The sequence below is a fragment of the Periplaneta americana genome, chromosome 12 (genome assembly GCF_040183065.1).
Source record: "Periplaneta americana isolate PAMFEO1 chromosome 12, P.americana_PAMFEO1_priV1, whole genome shotgun sequence".
Classification (NCBI taxonomy): Eukaryota; Metazoa; Arthropoda; class Insecta; order Blattodea; family Blattidae; genus Periplaneta; species Periplaneta americana.
The window spans coordinates 52,844,095-52,869,499 of record NC_091128.1 but is presented as its reverse complement, the minus strand read 5'-3'; the positions used below and the strand labels follow the sequence as shown (position 1 = coordinate 52,869,499).

General features: G+C 36.3%; 1 protein-coding gene across 1 annotated transcript in view; it reads right to left on the bottom strand.

The window, feature by feature from the left end:
- Positions 1 to 24,299, bottom strand: part of LOC138710433 (uncharacterized) — a 56,573-nt gene extending 32,274 nt beyond the window's left edge. Inside the window, exons 1-2 of the mRNA XM_069841328.1 lie at positions 24,166 to 24,299; positions 835 to 1,013 (exon numbers count right to left, since the gene is read on the bottom strand). Coding sequence (XP_069697429.1) covers positions 835 to 1,013; positions 24,166 to 24,283 — 297 coding nt within the window. The 5' untranslated portion in view covers positions 24,284 to 24,299. The remainder of the gene's footprint in view (positions 1 to 834; positions 1,014 to 24,165) is intronic.
- Positions 24,300 to 25,405: the final 1,106 nt, after the last annotated feature.

The following is a 25,405-nucleotide window of genomic DNA, read 5'->3' as shown; positions in this document are numbered from 1 at the left end:
CTGCAGTAAAGAAGGAAAGGATTGGCTTTCCTCCACACAAACAATCTCGCATCCTTCTCATAGTTTTCTAGTAGCACATGAGTGCGCGTCGTTTAAAACTCAATCAACCGAGGTTTACTTATAGCTGTGAACTTAAAAATTATCGAGTCTTCCTCGAATTTTAAGGCACATATTGTATTTGGTATTTACTTTCAGAAGAATAAAGATGTGAGGAGGACGTTCCTCCCTTCCCTCCCCCAAGGAACCGCCACTGCCTCAGAGCCTACTAGATCTCGGCGCTATCTCAACTTCGACTAATCAAATTCTCAACACACAGATCAATTTCAGAACACACACACTATTTGACACAACTCTTCATCACATGAACGCACCTACACAACAGGCAGCGAAGTTGAGATAGTGCCGAGATCTAGTAGGCTTTGAGGATGGTGTCGAACCGAAACAGCTGTAAGCCGCACATGCTTACATAATTAACACGAGTAAGATCGCCATTTAATCAATTATTTATATTCAAGTGTTAAAAGTAGTGTACGAAAGATTCAACATGGAAGAAAATAAGTTGGAATTGTAATATTTCTAATAAATATTTTATCACTTGTTCAATATTTCATACTCATTGATTGTAAAATGTTTAAAATTCCTCCCTGCTCTCCCCTCCATCCATTTAGTTTAACCCACTCCACAGTGTTCACATTATGATCGCAATATGTAAAATTTGCATCTTTTTTATACACAATTCAGGATCTCTTTCAAGTGCTGTATAACATGTTTAGATTGTTTGTGTCATAGGGTAGTGTTTCATTGTAAGAGGAAAGAAACACGTCAACACACAACCTTCAGTCCATCTGCGAAGGGAGCCAGGGACGAGTTCTTATCCGGTTCTTCAATGAACATCTCAGGTAGACGACGTCTTTGTAAACAGAAGAGTAGAAGTTTGACATAGTCAGTACGAAGTTCAGGCTGGTCCGTAGCTTGTCGCAGTTTGAGTATCCAATTTGATACTGCCTCACGCGCTGAAATGCAAGGAAAGTGAGTGAGTGAGAGAATTATCTTGTTTAGGAAGATTTTGTCATTTCCACCACCTTGCTTGTTTTGTGAACATAAATATAACATCCTACTATAAATTGGATTTGCTATGTCTCGAAATTAGTCTCAAGGTACTTACTTTAAAATAAATGTATAATACAGATCGCACATATCTCCAAAATGAGTATTTTACAGCAGTAATGGGACATAAATTACGTACATGACTTGTGAGAATAACACTTGACGAATTACAGTCACCGTGAAATATATATAGGGGAGGAGGGGGTACAATCAGACAAGGGGCACAATAAGACAGTGACTTTTTCCCAAGATGGAATAGTTGTACATCAATCACCATCTAGTGACAAGAAGTTGAACCCATACCAAGCTGTGAGTTGTTGATTGCGAGACTGCTTTGTTTGTGCCTCGTGAGTTGAAGGAATTTTGTATATTTCAGGTAAGATTTTGTAAAAATTTCCTTTCAGTATTCTGTTGTTTCTTTTCATGTGTATATATTTTTAAATAATTAAATATAGCACATTTTATGAAGCTGTTCTTAAGCTACACTTACACATTGATCAGAATCTGAGCAGAGTATCCACATGACAGTGCCAAATCAAAATGAGATTATGTGCACTATGAGGCACAATCAGACACCCACAATGGGGTACAATCAGACAATGTCTGTCATTAATAAATATTGTAAAATATTGTTTAATTATTACAATACATTGATAATAGTAATAATTTTGACAATAAAACATATGTTATTATAATTATAGGATGGTCAGAAATACACAAAGGAAGACTGACAAGGGCAGTTTTACAACAGACATGATGAAACATGCTATAAAATTATGTATGGAGGACATTGGTATCCGAAAAGCAGCAGCGTCTGCTGGAGTTTCATTTCAAATTTTGCTTGGGTGAGTAGACCCTAGGGTTAGAACATGCTTTATCAAACTTATTATTTTAAACATTTATAGCAATAACTTATTTCTGTTTTCACAGATACCTAAAGCTACTGAAGAAAGGGTAGAAAGAAAGGGAAAAGCTGCACTGCAACAGACACTGCAACCAAAAAATCTTTAGAAGAGCATCGAACCAAACTAAAAGCAAAATGGTTATAAAAAAATAACCATTTAGAAGGAAGAAAATAACAAACAGGAAGCCAGAAACCGACGAGCAAACAACAGACATTGTTTATGATGAAAGTGATGACATGGATTGGATGACAATTCCAGATTCTACTGGTTTCGAGGAATTAGACAGAGAGCCTCAGGATGTGGATTATGTGCTAGTCCATTTTCATGGCAAGAAAACCATTTTGTATGTTGGCAGGATTATTGCTCCGAAGGATGAGAATGATGATTTTGAAGTCACTTTGCTACAGAAAAACTTGAAAATGGAAAATAAATTTGTAGAATCAATTGTAGAGGATACATCGTCTGTAAGCTTACAAGATATAAAACTTATTTTACCACCACCACCACCACCACCACCACCACCACCACCACCACCACCACCACCACCACCACCATCACCACCACCACCACTGAAACTAGAAGGAACAAAGCGACAGGCATTTTATCATCAATTTGAAGTCCATTTTGATAATACTGATGTGCGATAGAACATAAAAACTTTGAATTCAGAATTATATATGATTTGTTAATCAAGTAAATGAAAAAATTGCAGGATTCTATCAGTGTTAGTAAGTGTCTAATTCTACCCCAGTGATGTCTGATAGTGCCCCTTAGTGGGACACAATAAAACACTATGCTACTGTAATATGTTGTTGTTGTTGTTGTTGTTGTGTAGTGCCTTGCATTTGGCAATGAAGCCATTAGCAGTCGTGCTTTCCAATACTTTTGAACTGTAGTTTCTTCTGATCTTAATGCTTCACAGGTCTTCAAGTGGTCTTCATTCATTTCTGCTGGATCTGCTACTGCAATATTAAATGTCTGTATCTAATAAAAATGTTGCATTACAATTCTGTGAGTTTGTCATGCTTTAAGTGAAAGTATAAATAATGTGCACCCATGAAAAAAATTTGGTATATTCCTATAAATTTAGCAGTTATCATTTTAAACAAATTTTTGTCTGATTGTGCCCTCTCCTCCTATAATAAATTCCTGCAAACACTTCCAGGAGGCTAAAAATTATATTGTAATGCAAGCTTAGGAACAAGTGATTTCTTAGAACATTGTTGTATGTAGGGCAACCATAAAGCATAGAAAAGTATAATATCATAGTAGACCTATGATTGGCACCCTTAAAGGTTTTGTGGACTATCATAGGCCTGAAAAATGCAGATTTTGAAAGCATAATCCGCAAAAAGTTATCATTCTTGCACCTACTTGAAGGTTTAAACGAGACATGGGCATTTCGCCACTGTATGTCTGGGACACTAGGTGTGCGTGCACTGGAAACCTGCTTCATATGTCACAGACAGTGCCATGCCCTCAAACCTAGTGTAACCAAGCAGTACCAGTAACATCGTTGGCGTTCGTAAAATGGATGGGTCTATTGATAGGTATTCATTTATTTATTCAGTCATTCATTACTTATTTAGTTACCGGACATTTCTTTCATTCTTTCTCTCTGTATTTATTTATTTATTTATTTATTTATTTATTTATTTATTTATTTATTTATTTATTTATTTATTTATTTATTTATTTATTTATTTACTTATTTATTTATTTATTTAGTTATTTATTTTTTCATTCATATATTCATTTATTTTACCTTGTGGAAATGGGGTCATCAGGCTTTCTTTTCCCCTCTAGCAGGGGATTATAACTACAATATCAAGAATACAATTAAAATTAAAATTACAATTAATATTAAATTGACAGTTACAATAAAATCAAAGTACTTGATTAATAAAGACAATTTAAGAACAAGGAAAATATTAGTAAAGTACAAATTAAATGTAGAATAATTTATCTAGGTATGAAATTACTGGAGAGTGGCATATTTTATGCTACGATAAGAGAACTATTTAGAAAGAGAACAAGTACTGGCACTGCATTTTTTAGTGATTGAAGATTCCCAGTGAGAGGAATGGTTTCTTTCTGTTCAAACTGGCAAATGTGCCAAATGCTTAGTATGTAGATACACTGTTACAGTAATTATATATGTAACGTTTAGCCTGACTACAACATCAGGCATGCTCAAACATATAATAGTACTGTTTGAGATGAGAGTATGCAACTAATAGAAATTTTAAAGCAATTGTCGTGAATGAGGTAAGTTGTATTAGGAAAGTAATTAATTATTATTTCAGACATTTCCCTGCTTATTGAAAAACAAAACATACAAGGAAATACATAGAGCAAAATCATAATAGCATTTCGTTGTGCAGATAATGTAAATAGTATATTGTAAAAACAACTCTCTAATTTGAAAAGAGAAATTGAAATGAAGTACTTAAATATTATTGTCAAAAACATAAAAGAAAATGCATAAAGCAAAACATTTTTTTAGATAGATTATGTAAGTATATTATAAATACAACTCTCTAATTTCAAAAGACATAATATTAAAATAAAGTTATAAAATACGTAGTCTCGTCAATCCCATTAGGACAGTAGTTTTTAATCTTTTTTTGAGTCATGGACCCCTTCGAAAATTTGGTGAAAGTTATGGACCTCTTCCTAGAAAAATGTATAAAAAAAAAAGTGAGAAACAATATTTTTGATACGCTTCTGCTTTTTTACATTGAAAAAATATACAGTAATGAATATACATGTTAATTTATATGTAACTTTCACTGATGCCTGAAGTTCATCCAAGGGGTCCATGGACCTCAGGTTAAAAACCCCGACATTAGCAGTCTAGTGACTGTGATCGCCACTGAACTCGTCTGCCCAGTACATGCCCACCTCGCCTAGGATACGCCTGATTCTTGCTCACCATGAGCACATCTGGTTTAAACAATAATAGTTGGCTGTTATATAAATTTAGGTTTGCAGACTCGTTACATTAAAAAATGTAAAAGAATACGCGGGTGATGTCAACAATGTAGAATATTAAGCTTGAAAGCAAGCTCTTTCTTCTATGCCCCTCCCTAAAGTCAGGAACCTCCCTACTGCCTACGAATTCTGGTCTATTAGCATCCTACACACATTATCGAAAGCATTGGAACGAATAGTACACAAACAACTTACAGATTACAGTATTTAAACGAACACGACCTATTCAGCAAATATCAGTCAGACTTCAAAACAGGACAATGTGAACACAGAACTTCTCAAAGTTAATGAAGATAATATATGTGAAGCTTGGGACAGTCGGAAACTGTTGGTATTGACCATACTAGATTTTAGCAAGGTTTTTGATTCTATTGACATTGAGTTGTTACTATACATACATACATACATACATACATACATACATACATACACTACTGTTTGAAAAGTGCAACACCAGAAAGAATGGGCCGAAGACTCCAAACTCGGGAGATGTGTAGAAGAGTGTACTACCAATAATTGATTACGTTTCCAGAGAGGTGGCGTAAACATAGGCCCAACAGTGACGTCTCTTGTGTCACCAGCAAGGTCAGTGTTATGCCTTGCTCAGTCAGTGCAGAGTTTTCAAACGAAGTGTTAACGTGAAACCTAGTGCAAGTATGCCTCGTCGACGTGGAAGGGCGCAATATCAGCACGTGAGTAAGTTCGAACAGGGCTGAATGGCTGAACAGGGCAGGTTTGTCATACCGTGACATTTCGACTCGTACATGTCATGCTGCTACAGTTGCAAAATTTCTACAATAAATAGTCTTACTCGTTTCCAGTCTAGTTGTACTAAAATGTTTGGAACGTCTGGCAGTTCTACTCCATCTCTTCCGACTAAAATAGGTAGACGATAAACTACTTTCTTTCTAGTAAGATCTGGCAGCAGCTTCCATCCCGATGCACAACTATCAGAACTATTGAATTAAAATTGAGAGATTTTTGTCCAACTGTTAAGCTTCCGTTTGCTGAATGCGACTGATATGAACTGAGGAACAATTTACTACAAATCTGTACATGTCTTGCCCTGGAGCCTCTCCCTGTGGCAGTTCGTGACTTACTTGCCATGTATGCCGGCTCAGTCAGCGAGGTCAGCTCAATCCATCAATGCTACCTGTTTCAGCAGCATAATTTACGGGCATTTCCTTTCATATCTGTTAGTCATACACAGGTACGTAAGTAAGCGAGGAGAGAGGGAAACCTAGTCTTCTTGGATAGCTATTCTAAGCTACAGGCACTCGGAAGTTCAACAGCAAGGGGGATACGACTCGGTAGGGAGACAGTAATCTGAATGGAGTTGGTCAGTTCGTATGTTCCGGATTAGGAAGATAAGTATGGGGTATCGTAACTTGGTACTCGTCCAGTTTCAGTGGTAATGTATAGATATTGATACTATAATTTGACAAAAGACTCCTCTTGGTTACTGGTTCAATATCAAAATTATTGTAATACTGTACAGAGTTATATCTTTCTTGATTACAAGTCGATAGTAAGATTTTGTGTATTGTATTTGACACAGTTCAATGTAGCTTCAGGGAAGTTCTGTGCAGATTGGACGTTATTACGTTCTTGCCACTTATATTAATTTTTCTTAATTATTGTTTATCTAATTTATTATTAAGCCTACTATTAGAGTATATAATTATATATTATATTTATACTTGTTTGTATTTTATTATATACAGTATTGAATTATATCCAGCATCTACTGCCCTATATTGGTTAAATCCTTATTCACCTTTAACATCTGATGTAGAACGTACCCAATATGCTTGTGAGATGATGTGACGTCTCAATGTAGTGGGGTTAATATATTTAACTTGTGAAAAAAAATCGTTAATCTTGCACATATTAAATAAATCGTAACATACTGTATTCTATATCTACAGATTTAAACCAACATTTAAATTAAATTCTTACTTTGCTTGTATAGGAACTTTGGTCTTCTTGCTTTTTGAGTTGCAAATAGTCGACCACTCGCTTATAAATTTAATTAATATCTACAATAATGCCTTCATGCTTGCTAAGGACAGCTAGTGCATTCAGTTTTTCTTGGCCCATCGAATTTCACAAGTATGATTTCACTCTTTTTAGCGTCATTACTGGGGCAACGTTCTGACTCTGCTGTTGATTCTGGGGTTGTCGGAACAATATTAACTATAGTCGCGACGCTGTTATTTCCGGCGTGACTCCGCCTCTTTGCTTACGTCTTAGGAAGTGAAGGCTCTATAAAGTCTAGGTAGGTAGTATCGTTCGCCATTTTTGTTCTTTCGTTCCCGAGCTACCATACGAGGAATCTATTTGCCACACCGTTAAACATTATCATGTCGTAGCTCCTATGATAAATCAAACGCACTGTAATTCAGCAAATAATTGAGTGGCAAATAACGTCTTCGTGTGCTTTCTGCGAACGCCAACGAAAGAACCAAAATGGCGGGCGATTATATTAAGTATTTATCGAGCCTTAAGAAATGAATAACGTCTTCATAAGCGAATCACAAAACGCACACATTTAAATGTAGCCGACCTGCAACGCAATTGGCTGCCGGAAATTAGAGCGAAGGGACTATAACTTTGTAACTTCTGTCAGTATTGTCTACATTATTTTCTCGAATTAAATTGCATAAACCAACCACTGTTTTAATTTACAAAGTGCCGTTTTTGTATAGAATTGAGAGTTACTTTTTTCATTTTCCCCTTACAAAGCATAGGAAAGTTCTAAGTTGCATCACTGAGAAGTTTCGTCGGGAAATGAGTTCTATATTCGCCAGTGGCGAAGCTAAGATGTAAATACGGGGTAGGCTGAAAAAAATCTGTTTACCTGTACTTTATATCTTTTTATAGAGCAGATGTTTCTCTGCTTTTCTATCAAAACTGTTTGTGACACAGATCCCACAAGAAGATGATGACCACTCATTTTCACCCCCGAACAGAATAGCCTACAGGCATAACAATATAACTTACTTGTCTCAGAGCAACCTGTTAACCAAGGATATTTCTTATCCATGACAATTATTTAAAATTTATATTTTGTCATCCTCCATCCGTTATTTTAATATGTAAATGTGGTGTCGATCTCCTAATTTTGTAAGCACATTTTGTTTTATACGTCCAACTTGAAAACGGTTTCCTTTTTAATTCTACAAAAAATAATTACCTCAATGTTTTACACAAAATCTATATATAACACACACACACGTGCGCGCGCGCATGCACTTTTGCTTAAACTAACACTCAACAATGCAGCGCATTCATAGATCAATATAGCGCAACGTATTATTGTGAGGGAGACGCTAGTCTCGTTTCGTATCGAGATGTAGCGAATCGATACCCCCTTCCTGGTCCCCGCTCAAGCTTGCGAGTCAAGGGGTAGCCATGGCTTTTAGAGGATTTTGCCACAAGCCTCGCACTGAACTCTCCATCCTGGAGTGATTACCAACAGTGAACTTAATATATGAAAGGATCGGAGTGAAACCAAGTGTTACGATACAGCGTTATTAAAACTTGTAGGCCTACTGTTACTAGGTATTACAAGGTATAACCACAGTCTAGTACATACAGTCATGAAACTTGGGGTGATTTTTTTTTCCATTTCTCGCGATACAATGCTCCAAGCAGTTAGTAATTGAGAGTATCGGTTTTTGAAAGATGGGACATGACAGGAGCGTTGCGATCGGAAAAAAGCAACTGAATGTCACATAGCGTGGTAGGCCTGTTGCTATGGTAACAACGGTTGAGTTGCCAAACTTACCATTCTTTCGTGGCGAGTGCTTAATAGCTCTCTTGGTGACATTTATTGTGCACACAATGTCAGTATTGGCATGTTTCGTGTTTGATTCTCTGTCGATTTTTGTACTGTTTTCTTACCTTCGCGTCAATTGTCAATGAATGTTTTAACGTTAGCCATCTTAACGTCAATTGCTAGCTTCCATCAGCTGGCAGGATGGTAGTTCATATTGGCAACATAGCACTGTAGTTCCAAGCTCAGCCGCTTAACTGTCATGTCCCATCTTTCAAAAAAACAAGTATAGGAACAATAGCTGTGCCAATACTATTTCGCATTGTCTGTGCTGTGAGGCGATACTAGCGATCCTAGTGGTTAGCAACTATCTGTGGATGCATATTACCAATGTATTGAGCTTCATGACTGTGGTAGTACAGGGACTTCTATTGAGCACTTCTATGCTTGAATCAAAATATTATTCCGTATAGTTTAGTGACTAAAACAAATAGATTATAACACAATAAAATTTACGAAAGCGACTTACCTAATTCTCTTCGTTGTAGAAAATGGTGATAGATTTTAAATAAAAATGAATTGTATACTTTGTTACTAATTTTGTTACAATGTAGACTATAACTATGTACATTCGTAAATTGTAAAATTTAATACAGTAGCGTGCAAATTAATCCGAACACGACATATTTTTACATTTTCTGTCATTGTTGGCCTCACAGCTGCTCATACCGCTTTAATTGATATCTGTGTAATTCCATTGTTGAAGGTCTGTCGTTATTATTTTTTTTTATAATATGTGACATTTTGCCTGTCGTTTTGTACTTATAAGCATTTCAGTTGTGTTCAAGACTTAATACTGCAATCCTGTCGTCTTCACAAATGGATACAACTCCACGAAAACGGTCTAAAATTATAACATTAGCAGAGCATTCTTCTATGACACAGAGGCAAATTGCTGCAGAATGTCACATCGGTTTGGCTACTGTTAATTCGATCATAAAACGATACAGAGAGACTGGATCCATCACACCCCAGAAAAAAGGAAACTGTGGCCGAAAAAAGGAAGACTTCACCTGCAGGTGATCGTTTAATTGTCAGGAAAAGTAAATTAAATCCTAGACTAACTGCTGTCGACTTAACCCGCGAGTTAATGGCTACCACTGGGGCGAATATTCACGTCACAACAGTGCGGCGTAGGCTTTTGGAAGCTGGACGAAGGGCTCGTAAGCCTATTAAGAAGCAACTGCTAATCCCTGTTATGTGCAAAAAAAACGCTTAATGTGGGCAAAATTACATCAACACTGGACAGTAAATGACTGGAAGAAAGTACCTTTTTTCCGATGAGTCTCATTTCGAGGTCCACGGCCACCATGTTTCTTACGTACGGAAAGGATCCGAAAAAGTAACAGCAGCTCATCTCCAACAAGCACCCAAATACCACCCTAAAGTAATGTTTTGGGGTTGTTTTACACATGAAGGGCCTGGAGCATTAATACCTATCAAGGGAATGATGAATTCTGACAAATATATTCACTTATTGCAAACCAGAATCGTACCCCAGCTGCAAAAATCATTTCCGGATGGCAGAGGTGTATTCCAACAAGACCTGGCACCATGCCATACGTCTCGAAAACTACAGAATTCTTCAACAAGAAGAATATTCAGGTACTCCCCTGGCCAGGCAACTCACCCGACGTCAACCCCATTGGGAACTTGTGGTCAATTTGCAAAAGAAGAATGCAAAAAAATGGATTGTTCTACAAAGGAGAAGATGATTTCTTCCCTCATTGGTGTATGGTTTCGCGATGAAGAAATGAAGAATAGTTGTGGGAAATTAGTGGAATCCATGCCAAATCGTCTCAGAGCTGTTATTAGGAACAAGGGAGGCCACATAGATTACTGAGGTATGTCTTAGACCCTTTTTTTTTATCCCGTTTGAGTGTTTTTGCATAAGTAATTACGTTGTTCGGATTTTTCGCACGCTACTGTATAAACCTGTTCGATTGCCATTGAAACAATGTTTGTGCACTAGGTTGCAATAGAAATACCGATACGAAATTATTGTTTTTCCGAGGATTTTAGCAAACATGGCGAGGTGAAAAGCTATGTATTTTCCTGAGATTCGTTTTTTAAAAACATGTAAATACGACTTATATAACATGTTCACGTTATTAATTAATCTGAATTGATTGTAAATTATTCATATAGGCCTACTTTTATTTTAGAACATTATTAAGAATACTACAAGAAAATAGTGAAACTGCAGTTTATATTGTATTCCACCGCCTTCCTTATTATCCATGGATGCTGTCCCTAAACGGCCAGATACGTTTCATATTGTATTGTTTTCTAAGTGAAGTCCTCGTAACACGATAATATTTCAAATCGATAGCAACTTCGACTCAGCATTTCTTTTACAGTCCTGTGTACCAGACAAATATTATTTCGAAATCACACGATGTTACTGGTGTGAATTTGAAATAGTTCATATTTATTACAATGTTGTTGTGTATTATCTTATGTCTGTTCACTGGAGCTGGGGTCGGAGCGAGTAGAACTGTTGAGTTACTCAGTTCTATCGGTTTATGTGCTTGGCAGCGGAGCACCGAAGTTACTCCGCTAGCCGTAGCCGTTACCGGTCAGTTCAAACGTTCAAACAGAGTTCAGGTGTTTTACTTAATTCTAGCAGACAACAACGTAGTACTGTTGTATTTAAATATTTTATGCTGCAGGACAAATTATTTCCTTATCCCCAAGGCGGGCTGAAAGGCCTCTAGTATCGAAGAGGAGTTCATCCTATTATATGACCTGTTAAGTGGACCTAATGAACATTGACAGTCTGAACATAATAATAATAATAATAATAATAATAATAATAATAATAATAATAATAATAATAATAATAATATTATTATTATTATTATTATTATTATTATTATTATTATTATTATTATTATCATATTAGAGTGTGTGATTAATATTAAGATATGTTAAAAAAGAAGTGTATTATATTTTTCTTCTATTTGTGTTTATTGGATTTGTGTTACCTCACTTACTAACTGGCTTTTAAGGTACCCGAAGGTTCATTGCCGCCCTCACATAAGCTCGTCATTGGTCCCTATCCTGAGCAAGATTAATCCAGTCTCTACCATCATATCCCACCTCCCTCAAATCCATTTTAATATTATCCTCCCATCTACATCTCGGCCTCCCCAAAGGTCTTTTTCCGGCCTCCCAACTAACACTCTATATGCATTTCTGGTTTCGCCCATACGTGCTACATGTCCTGCCCATTTCAAACGTCTGGATTTTATGATCCTAATTATGTCAGGTGAAGTATACAATGCGTGCAGTTCTGTGTTGTGTAACTTTCTCCATTCTCCTGTAACTTCATCCCTCTTAGCCCCAAATATTTTCCTACGAACCTTATTCTCAAACACCCTTATTCTCTGTTCCTCTCACAAAGTGAGAGTCCAAGTTTCACAACCATACAGAACAACCGGTAATATAACTGTTTTATAAATTCTAACTTTCAGATTTTTTGACAGAAAACTAAATGACAAAAGCTTCTCAACCGAATAATAACAGGCATTTCCGATATTTATTCTGCGTTTAATTTCCTCCCAAGTGTCATTTATATTTGTTACTGTTGCTCCAAGATATTTGAATTTTTCCACCTCTTCGAAGGATAAATCTGCAATTTTTATGTTTCCATTTCGTACAATATTCTGGTCACGAGACATAATCATATACTTAGTCTTTTCGGGATTTACTTCCAACCCAATCGCTTTACTTGCTTCAACTAGAATTTCCGCGTTTTCCCTAATCGTTTGTGGATTTTCTCCTAACATATTCACGTCATCCGCATAGACAAGAAGCTGATGTAACCCGTTCAATTCCAAACCCTGTCTATTATCCTGAACTTTCCTAATGGCATATTCTAGAGCGAAGTTAAAAAGTAAAGGTGATAGTGCATATCCCTGCTTTAGCCCACAGTGAATTGGAAAAGCATCAGATAGAAACTAGCCTATACGGACTCAGCTGTAAGTTTCACTAAGACACATTTTAATTAATCGAACTAGTTTCTTGGGAATACCAAATTCAATAAGAATATTATATAAAACTTCTCTCTTACCCGAGTCATACGCCTTTTTGAAATCTATGAATAACTGATGCACTGTACCCATATGCTCCCATTTTTTCTCAAATATCTGTCGAATACAAAAAATCTGATCAACAGTCGATCTATTACGCCTAACCACACTGATGATCCCCAATAATTTCATCTACATATGGAGTTAATCTTCTCAAAAAGATATTCGACAAAATTTTGTACGACGTCAACAAAAGTGATATTCCTCGAAAGTTACCACAGTTAGTCTTGTCCCCTTTCTTAAAAATAGGTACGATTATGGACTCCTTCCATTGTTCTGGTACAATTTCCTTTTCCCATATTGCAAGTACAAGTTTATAAATTTCGCTAGATAATGCCCTTCCACCCTCTTCTATTAATTCTGCTGGAATTTTATCGATACCTGGAGACTTGTACTTTTTCAGATTTTCTATCGCAATTTCGACTTCAGAAAGTGTGGGTTCCGTATACCCTTATATAAATCTCGAATGATTTTATTCTTACTATTTGTTTCCACCTCATTCAGTTTTTCCTTCAAGTAATCTCTCTTTTTATTCCTAAGTGTACGACTTGCTTCCCGTTTTTCATTGAAATAATTATCTCTATTCTCCACAATTGGATCCTGTAAGAATTTCAATTTTGCCTGTTTCCTTCTATCTACTACAATGGAACAATCTTAATCAAACCATGGTTTCTTTTTCTTAGTTTCATGATAACCTATGCTCTGCTCAGCTGCAATTTTGATATTATCTCGGATATTGTCCCACACGCTAGTAACATCTAACTCTTCCTCAGCTTCGTCAGCAGTTGCTAAAGCAGCAAACCTATTTGAAATTTCAACCTGATAACGTTGCTTAGTTTCCTCGTCCTTTAATTTCAGAATATTGAATCTACTAATATTAGCTTGTTGCTCTACTCGCTTGGCTACTGATAGTCTTTCTACTATGTCGAATGTCTTCTATACTAGTGTGCCTTTTTTATCTATCAAGATGTGATCTATCTGGTTATGTGTCAATTTATCTGGAGAAGTCCACGTATATTTATGTATATCCTTATGGGGGAATGCTGTACTCTTGACAATTATGTGGCAAAGTTGACTAACCTAACTCCATTGTCATTACTACTTGCGTGTAGGCTCTCTTTTCCAATTGTTGGTTTAAAAATATCCTCCCGTCCTACTTTAGCATTGAAATCCCTCAATAAAACTTTCGTGAGATATCTAGGTAACTGATCAAAAGTGTGTTCCAATTCCTCATAGAATCTATCCTTTATATGGTCGTCTTTCTCTTTTGTAGGGGCGTGAGCATTTATAACTACGATATCGCACCATCTACCCTTAAGTACTAAATACGATAACCTATCACTGATAAATTCGACCTTTTTTACTGCTGATTTTATACTTTTATGTACAAATAATCCTAATTGGTGATTATCGTTTCCTTCCCCATAATACAATAAGTAATCGCCTATTTGTGATACGCCACTCCCATCTAACCTAACCTCTTGTACTTCCACGAAGTCTATTCTATATCTAGCTAGTTCTTTTGCTATTAATGTTACCCCTCCTGTTCTATAAAGCCTAGTTACGTTCCATGTACCAAATCTTATAACTATTTCCTTTGCTGTGGTCGTGCCGGAGAATCAGTCCCATTCCGAGGCTTACTGTTAGGTTTCGTAACAAGCTGTTTTTTATGGCGATGGGTTGTTAGCCCTTACCCTAACCCCCAAGCTGGAGGACCACCCCTTATCGGCTGTCCACGACTGCTTATTCAATGTATTCGCAGCTACCATCCATATCTGGAGGCCGTCTCCTCTATCCGCAACCTGAGGACGCGCCATGCCGTGGTGATAGGGACCCACAAGAGAACATGGATTTGTGTTACATCATCAGTCATAATTTTATTTGTATTTATTTCTACGAATTATGTTATCTAATTACTTTAATTTATCAATAATATTACTCTTCACCAAAGAGAACATGGTTGTATTGAAGGGTAGTAATGTTATAAAATAAATAAACATTATGTTCTTCAGTTTAAGATTCCACGTTTTATTGATTATTTTATCCACTTTCCGAAATAGTAAATAATTCTGTGTGTTATTTTTAAGTGTTTTAGGCAGCGCTCCATGGAGCCCGTTTCTTTCTACCTTCTTTTTTACTCAGATGCAGCGTTTAACGTTTACCTCACATGTTAATTTATTAGCTGTTAGTATTATAAATTATTTTATCAATTTTATTTCGTCTGTCATATATAACAACACTGAAAGTTAAATAGGCCTTTCATACAAAATAACTCCGCAAATAGTTGTAATCACGCAAATGAAATTTGCAACCGCCATTTTGCAATGAAAAGAAGCTCTTTTTTCTCGTCAATTGGCAAAGCGAAAGCGCTTTACTACAACGCTTTTAAAACACGGTTGGTTTCACTTTCAAGGTACGTTCTAAAATCGACTCAATCTATCTAAATTTTAAATCTGCCGCCATAAATTTGTACTCGGTACTGTACTCGGATCAACCGAGTAATGACGTCACAGTAACTGCCCCGAACCGAACCGCTCCGTCCCCAGCCCTACTGTTCACTATTTAATTCACATTGCACTTCACACAGTGTTTGGAATATGCAGGAATTTTTTCAAGAACGCTCTTCAGTTTTAGTTTAACCCTTTTATTCCTATCAACAGCTGGTCGTATAGAATTTAAAATTATTTCATAAAACCAGGGTAAATATTGTCTACGCATAGTTGTTGGAGTCGGCAATTTTCTAGACCTATACTTTTCAATCAAGTGTTTACAATGGGAATTCTCAAGTTTATCGAACGGAATATCCGCACATATAGCATCATATACAAGTCATAATAAAAAGTGGACTGATCCGAAATCGAACCACTAAACAATTTCACATGTTCGATGTGTCTTTTAGAGTCACAATTCTTTTGTGAATCACGACGCTTTTTAACTTTTATATCCAACTTTTCGTCCTTGGCTGAAAAATAATCATATATCCGGACTCTTTTACAAGCACAGACAAAGTTACAGATGTTATTGGCGGTATTTTAATATATCTTCACAGTACCTACCTTCACTAGATCGCAAGATAATACAATACGAAAGATAATACAATATAATATTTGTTTTATTCAGTCTTATGACAAATCAATTATTAAAACAATGACATATATTTCATAACATGTAGTCATTGAGTTTTATACAAAGTAAGTTACGAACGTTTTCGCCCATTCAGGCATCTTCAGGTTCTGTGTACAATATCTCATTATTTCTGTATGATAATTATAATGATAGTCGATGAGATGGACTGTTTAAAATTGATTATGATATATATAAAATATACAAACATATGCATAATTAAAATGTAATCATGTTACAAGGTCATAAAATTGTGAAAATTGTGAACACGTAATGTTTTACATTTTAAACTTCATAATACTCAGTGTAGATATTGTTTTGTAGATTCCATTAAAATGATGAATCGTATCTGAAATATATAATTATGAAATAGAAAAGAGCAAACCTTGTATTATCAGTTCGTATTATAGATCGTTGTACTGGAAAATATACTTAAGAATAAAACGTGTAATAATTAAAATATTTCTACACAATGGCTAGTACATGCATAATTAATAAAACAATAATAAAGTTAAACAAATCAACAAACTTACAGCGCCAGATTATTTGTAGAGGTATGCTGCTTTTCTATTCTTCTGATGCGCAAATTTATTAATCACTTTCGAATTATAGTTAGTTATTTTGTAAATGTCCTTTTGAATATAAAGAACAGCCAGGAATTTAATCTTTCTTGTGTCATAGAGTTTTATGTACTTAAGGGTGCTGAAACAACGCTCTGCTTCGGCAGTGGCCACAGGGTCACAAGAACTGTTTCCAACAACTTTGTCACTTCTTGGAGTGTGTCTGTAAGGTTGTTTCCATGGAGTAACGACATTAACGCACTAGAGGTAGGTACGTTCCTGAACATGGAATTAGAGTACAATGCACTTAGTTCATTTTTAAATCTCTCCTTATTCAGCATGTTGTATTGCGTAATAATGGTTTGAAGCAATGACTCAGGGGAATTATCACAATAAATAGGGATTTTTTTTGGAATCAACTATCAAAAATGCAGAAAAAATTTCCGAAGTTTGGAATCTTCATTTATTTGACAAGTTATAATGCCACACGCTTCTTTTTCATTGACATAACACGAAACTTCCATTACCCTCATTCTCTTCCGTACCATATCACTCTCGTCATGTCTTGGGCTGTTACTTTCACTGGGAAGATTGGCGCCGTTACCGTTACTTGGGGCCAGCCCTTCTATGAGATATTGGGTGAGCAGTGTGAATTGGCAACTCCACACAAAGGCATAATATAGTAGGCCTACTGTTGTTTTACTTGTGTTGCTTGAAAATTCCAAGTTGAAATTCGAGTTCAGTTCTGTCTGTAGTAGGTACTGTGTTAAAATTGGAGTTCTACAGTACATTAAGTTCTGGCAGGGTGCATTCGTAACCCACAGAAACTGACTAACCTAAGGTTCCCTTCTATTTCTGTTAGTCCCCCCTGAGGTGAGGGCACGGACTGGAACTATCCTCGCACTCAAGTCGCTGGGGTGGGCCCATTGTACTATCCGGGATTGAATGGTGTGCATGCCCTAAAGCTACGGTTTGTTTATGGCGATCATCGTCGGACGCACATCGCCGGCGATTATAAACGCTGGCGATGATCGCCGAGAAGTGGTTTCTTTATTGACGCCAAAGAGTTTGTAATACTTACTAGAGACACATACCCGTGAGTGGCATGCAAGAAAAATGTCACAAATTGAATCGGCTAGCATCCGCCATTAAAGGGAGTGTTTGCTGCGCGAAATTCGAAAACAGTACCACAATACATTGATGTAGCCTGGTGATAGACACTGTTTTAAACATGTTTTACAAAGGATGAGTCGTGATGAAATAAACATGAATGGCAGAGGAGCGCTATATTTATTAAAGTATTATAATGATTCATCTTTGGCGATATTCTAAAAAATAAATTAAATCACCCATATACACTCGGGATAAGTATCTGAAATATTGAATAATGGCAATGTCAACATTAATTTTCAGTATTATTAATATTGTTTTAAGGACATAATAATGGATATTTACTGTAATATTTAAAATGATCTATATTTCAGTCCTTTCATGCAAAGGAAGAGGAAGGTATATGGATGGGGCTTAGAAAATATTTAATGCTGAAATATGAGATCATAAAAATTCTGGAAACTGATTTAAAATATAATGAGAATAAATTTTATCACAAAACAATCTATTCATTGTGTAGTTGATGACACCAATTTAGAGGTCAGTACAGACTTTTTAATACAATTAGTAGTGGTAATAGTAGGCCTAGGAGTAGTGGTAATAGTAGGCCTAGTAGTAGTGGTAATAGTGGGCCTAGTAGTAGTGGTAATAATAGATTTAGTAGTAGTGGTAATAATAGGCCTAGAAGTAGTGGTAATAGGCCTAGTAGTAATGGTAATAGGGGGCCTAGTTTTGGTAGTATTAGTAGGCCTAGTAGTAGTGGTAATAGTAGGCCTACTACTAGTGGTAATAGTAGGCCTAGTAGTAGTGGTAATAGTAGGCCTAGTAGTAGTGGTAATAGTAGGCCTAGTAGTAGTGGTAATAGTAGGCCTAGTAGTAGTGGTAATAATAGATCTAGTAGTAGTGGTAATAATAGGCCTAATTGTAGTGGTAATAGTAGGCCTAGTAGTAGTGGTAATAGTAGGCCTAGTAGTAGTGGTAATAGTAGGCCTAGTAGTAGTGGTAATAGTAGGTGTAGTAGTATTGGTGGTGGTAGTAGTAGGCCTAGTTTTTGTGGCAATAGTAGGTCTAGTTTTTGTGGCAATAGTAGGTCTAGTTTTTGTGACAATAGTAGGTCTAGTTTTTGTGGCAATAGTAGGCCTAGTAGTAGTGGTAATAGTAGGCCTAGTAGTAGTGGTAATAATAGGCCTAGTTTTTGTGGTAATAGTAGGCCTAGTAGTAGTGGTACTAATAGGCCTAGTAGTAGTGGTAATAGTAGGCCTAGTATTAGTGGTAGTAGTAGGGCTAGTTTTTGTGGTAATAGTAGGCCTAATAGTAGTGGTAATAATAGGCCTAATAGTGGCGTAATAGTAGGCATAGTTTTGTTGGTATTAGTAGGCCTAGTATTAGTGAGACCTAGTTAGTAGTAGTTGTAATAATAGACCTGTAGTAGTGGTAATAGTAGGCCTAGTAGTAGTGGTCATAGTAGACCTAGTAGTAGTGATAATAATAGGCCTAGCTAGGCCATCAGCTATATTTTCACTAATTTCTTTGCAATTAATACAACCAAAAACTAGAAGTACATACTGTACAAAACGAAAATTACATGATTAATTCATTTATTGTGAAACAAAACAGTTTTAGACAGATATAGTCTGAGGATTTTCTTATGCACTCTGCTATTATAATCCAATGTAATGTGATGGCACCTAACCCTTACATACTGTACATTGTTGAAATCAACCTTATACCCAGGGTAAACCTGATTAATGTGTTTCTGGAAAAACTTTATCCAAGAAATATTCCGACATTCTGTAAACACATTCAAAGGAGGAACTGCATTTGGAACATTCTTCCAAATATTAAGATATGCATGCTTTCCTGGGCATCCTACAATAGTAGCTATGTTCGAATAATTATTTGTGGCGCAGAATTTCACCATTTTCTTATTATTTCCCTTCAAGTGTACTTATATTTATTCGTACTTCTCAATAAGCATGAACTGCTCGCACTCCTGGCGTAGCATCAACTCCCTTTAATGGCGGCCGAACAGCGGTTCAATTTTGTACGCGAAACTAGCGCTGTTGGTGTCTCTAGTTATATATTACAAACTTTTTGATTGATGCACATCGCTGTAGATTCTCATTTGTTTATTCCTTCATCTACTACAAGTAAATTAATGTAGGCCACGGACATAACCTAAAAATTATAATGAATAAATCCAAAATAATGAAGTTGCTATTTATTCTAGAAGAGGGAGATGATGATATCAAAATCTCGCACGCGTATTATAAAAGGAACAAGCTACAGACTAATGAAATATTCAGGAATAGGTTTACAGAATTCTGTTTTAACACATTGATAATGGGACATCTTTATAAAAACGCTACAAAATTTAAGGAATACTTCAGACTCTCACCTGACCAGTTTGATTATGTTTTGAGTTTAATTGAAAATGACAATGTTAAATTGCCTACAAATTTTGTCAAGAACCCCGTAACTCCAGTTGAAAGATTGGCAGTAACTCAGGTTATGAACTGATTATTATTATTATTATTATTATTATTATTATTATTATTATTATTATTATTATTATTATTATTATACTATATTACATTACATGGTGTATTAAAGGTAAAAGGTAAAGGTATCCCCGTAACATGCCATGAAGGCACTTGGGGGGCATGGATGGTGTATTCCAAACAATAATAAAAAAAAATTGGATAAACTAGCGCTGAGGTAGTTCCCTTCTTAATCCGCTTATACACTTTACATGTACGAACATGTGATAGGTTAGGTTTGGTTCGTTTGGGCTTTTATTATGCCTTTTATATACGATCAACTACATCTCTACAAAAAAAAAAAAAACGCTATATTTCAGAATACCGCGTAAGTACTTAGGTAGGCCTAGTCACAGAAAACTTACAGAAGAGAGAATTTCCCCCTTACCTAACACTGAACGAAATTCTCTGGGGCTCGGGCGTGGTAAAAATGTAATATGTAATGTAAGGGTTTATTGTTTAATTCGTTTATTAATTCACATGCTCATATTAAAAAGAGCATTATGTTGTGACACATATTCAATAATAATTTCGTCTTCAGACCGCGAAAGATTACAAAACGTCTTGATTTGTTTTGCAGCCAAAACGTACAGACGTGATTAACGTGTACAGATTAGATATTCGATATTACAACATGATCTTGTCTAAATATCGATTATTGAACACGAATGCGGCGATGTGCGTCCTGAATTTGCTTCAGAAGCAACCTCCAGCGATCTGCGTCGCGTCCAACGAACTGCGCTGGCGATCTTCGCTGTAAAGAAACCGTGCTCATTCATTTCAACTGCTAGCAACTCCCCCGGCGGTGATCGCCGTAAACAAACCGTACCTTAAGGCCTCCCGCGTTACAGATCCCCCTGCGTACCGCTCCCGAACTCCCCCACAGCCTACGTGATACATTTACCTTTCCGCGTAGGACTCACAGCGGTCCCTCATCCCCAGTCCCACGAGTCAAGTAGAGGGCCCACGGTCCCACGGTACACAGTACCACCAGCAACGAATGACGTTTCCACGGGGTCCTAGTTCGGTGATGGCTCGCAGCCGCTCTACATCGGAGCAAGCCCGTAAAATGGGAAAGAAACGGAAATGGTGATGAAAGAAGAGAAGTGTAATTATGGCGGCGAAATAAGTCCGAGGTCCAACGCCAAAAGTTACCTAGCAATTCTGCTTCAATTAGTTTAGGGAAATCTCAGAAAAAATATCAACCAGGTAATTTGTCCCAACCAGGATTTGAACTCGGGCCCACTCGTTTCACGATTAGACGTGCTAACCTTTACTTCACAGCGGTGAGCCTTAGGTTCCCTTAGAACAGTAGACTAGTCAGGTTTCCAGCGGGCAACCCCGTAGACTAGTCCCCTTCACGCGTTGCCAGCCAGTTCACAGTTATACTGTTATGAAATTGTAATGGAATGGAGATCGTACGTAATGATAAGGAAATGGGGAACTTTGAGAAAATTCCAATTGCGATATTTTCCGTCACAAATGTCACTATGGATTTTTCATTCAAATCTCAGATTTGATCGGAATATTAATCCGGACCACTTGCATCACATGTGATGATCTAGACTACGTATCCAGAGGAAGATACGTAAGTTGATGTTTAGAAATCATATCACATGTTTTCTCTTTCTGGATAGGTATATAGATACAATAATTGACTTTATACTGAATTTTTCCTTTCACATCAATATCTAGGAGAATTTAGCTTTTATTTCAAACGTTACCCATGGTATGAAATACACTTTCGGAGAAGGCACTGCATAGAGAAATTCGAACACATAGTCTTTTGTACAAATTAGACAAAGATTTTATTCCAGGCCTGCACAAGGTTTGCGCTCTACGAGCCGGCTCACAGCTCATGAGCGGAATGCAGATATTAGCTGCGCTCTGTATAAGGGTGGACTGGAAGAAGGGGTTATCTCGTACAAATTATACACAAAAATAAGTACTATTACGAGTGTTTATGAAATGAATTCCCGTTCAGTGTTTGCAAAACTATCTTCGACTGTTATTAATTAATAAAGACATATTTATTTTACAGAAATAATAGAAATTCTATAGCTACTTAAATATAGACTACAATATCATTTTGTTATATTTTTATTTATCAGTACATCAGAACGGGGCTTTATGCTGTTGGCAGCTGAAAGGAACAGTAGCCTACTGATCGTAATGAAACATCAGTTACAGATGTTCAATGGCTGCCTTTATTAAAGTTGATTATAGAAGACAGTTGCTCACAAATATAAATGTTGAGTCAAACATGGCAACCAATTTCATACTCAGCCTGTGTAGTCGTGGATATTATTGCTAATGTTTAGTCTTGTAAAACTCAACCAGGCTAGTAGTATTATTCAAACGATCTTTAGCCTTTAGGCCACATTGAAGATCAATAAGTTCGAGCTGTAAATCGTTAAATATTATGTTCCGTTTTTTAGATCCCTCCATACTGTGCTGTAGCAACGTGAAACAGTTACTGAGAATAGGCCTACACACTGTACTCCACTAGATAACTGAGTGGTCTTTTCCCTCTCCTCTACCTTTAGCAAGTCTTATGTCATTCTGACGTATCTTCCTCTCCATTTCGGCGAGCGATAAATACGGCTCTCCCGCTCCGAAGGAGCGCGCGCGCTCGTTGAGCGCTGTTTGTGCAGGTATGTTCTATTCCATACTTGTAAAATGAAGGAAACCTCTTTGTTTCACAAGAGATGCTTTTCCATAAACATCATTTCAGGAATATTATTATCACATCTTAGCTTATATTGCAATAACATGTCCAAACACTTCATAATAGCCATAATCAACGTGTATAAAAAGCAGATACTATTTAGACAGACTTGATAAGCTTAAGTTAACAATATGGAGCGAAATAAGTAACGATAAAACAAAACTGACCATCTGCTAATGCAGAAATGGATTCGGAACACCGTGGCTGACCATGATAATATCTTTGAAAAATAATTGGAGTGCAAGAAGTTGTTTCTTATTTTAGTAGGTTATTTTACGACACTTTATCAACAGCTTTGGTTATTTAGCGTCTGAATGAGATGAAGGTGATAATGCCGGTGAAATGAGTCCGGGGTCCAACACCGAATGTGCAAGAGGTCAAATGACTTTGTCAAACGCCTGTCATTACAAAACAACAACAATATATTTTGACGATAGTTACTAATATGCTCATAGATAAGTAGTTGGCACTATTCACGTCACAGGTAAAGAAATGTCGTCGTTTAATAACAGAATTGATAATGAATGTAGATACTTTATATTTTCAGGCGTTAGACATTTCCAGTTGCATTACTATGGAGTCCGGACAAATGTTTGCATTCTCGGACTATCACGGAAGAATTCGGACTGGTGATAATCCTGTAATTTCATCTAAATATTTTAACATAGAAGTTTATGTCAATTTCTGAAAATTGAAAAAGAAACGCAGAGCATTGCATCTTGAAGATCTTACAATCGTCCGATTTATTTGTGTTACTTTCTTTTTCAAGTTTTTCGTCATAATGACACAGTAAAGACAATATCTACTACAAAATAAATACCGGTACTACATTTTGAAAGGCAAATAAAAATGTTATAATTCCATCAACTCTTCAATAGTTGAAATAATAATGAAATAGGAAAGTTGAAAATTGTACAAAATTGTATATTGCTTCTCCTAAATTACTCCAGCATAGGACATTTTCAAGAAAATACGATGAAGCTGTGAAAATTTTATTGCGAAAAGTTTCTTTCTAATGCTAAAATAAATATTCAAACTTGTACTACAGAGTTCTAGATGTAATATGCTCTAAAGCCTGACATCGAAACTTTCATCAGCATGGATTGAGTGGGAAAACATTGAATTGACTAAATTAAATAGTACCATAATTTTGTTTTCTCTCTTACCTTTTACGTCTTGCATATAACAAACTAGAGATTTGATAAACTTTATGTAGAAAGTGAATTCATCTATATTTTCTGTCTGGTCTGAATCTTGTCCCTGCCTATTCCCCTTACTGTCCATTTTCGACAGATTTATTGAATTTGTACAACCAAAGCCACCTTGAAAAGTAAAAGCCCGTCGAATCGTTTGTTTAGATTGTTATCCGCATTCAAAGCTGTGGCGCCACCTACAGCTTGTCTTGTTTTTCCATTCTGTGTATGACTTGGTACGGAGATGATAGTCTCATGATGACCTTACGCCTATGTACAATTTAAATAGTGTCACCATGGATCTTCTTAAGGCTTTCCTGAAATGTTTATTGAAAAGTCCTCAGTATGAAGCACTGTGTTATAGTAGATCGTACGGTCTCCTCAGGCTGGGTATCCTCTTCATGTGTTCGAACATTAATGTAGGTCACTCTAGCCAATTACAGATGGAAGGTTCAAGTCTTCATGTATTATAACATTACCTACTTACAGAGTAGTCATACGAGCCACCTTAATTTGTAGAGTCTGAAGTTTCCTCATATAGGTTTTAGCGGCTAATTCATTGCATAAATCAGATGTAGGCCTACCACAAAATAATGTCATGTTACTCCCAAATGTGAAGGCGTGCATGGATGAAGAGTTGCAGGGCAAAAATGCACGTCGCATTAAATGTGGTTAGGAGAAATTAGTGCTGTTTAATTGCAAGGTATCTGACGGGTGAGAATGTTAATATACATAGAAGTAAGCCTGGTGTATCATATGTTCCTAACTTACGATCTTTTGCTTTAACATTACACTATTTTTTCCCCTAAAACATATGATTCATTCGTTCTAAATTTAATAATGCATTGCCATGTCCGAATACCATAAGTTTTTGGTATATGAAATTGATTGTGAGCCTGATTTATATAAACAGAGCTTCAATGCTTTTGAAACGAAAGTAGCAGAAAGTGAGAGAAATGGTGTAATTCAATTTGTCTGTCCTTCCATTGATGATAATCCTGAAAGGTCAAGTAGAATACACAGATAATAAAATTATAGGTTATGTATATCTAGGTACAGAAATAAACATTGACAACTTACCTACAATGACAATGTGCTATTATGTGCCATAAATGATAGCTGGAAAATTCCTTGTGGATATTTTTATAGACACTCTGTCAGGTGGAGAAAGGGCTAGTTTGAGTGTATTGAAAAACTGTCGGACATTAATTTA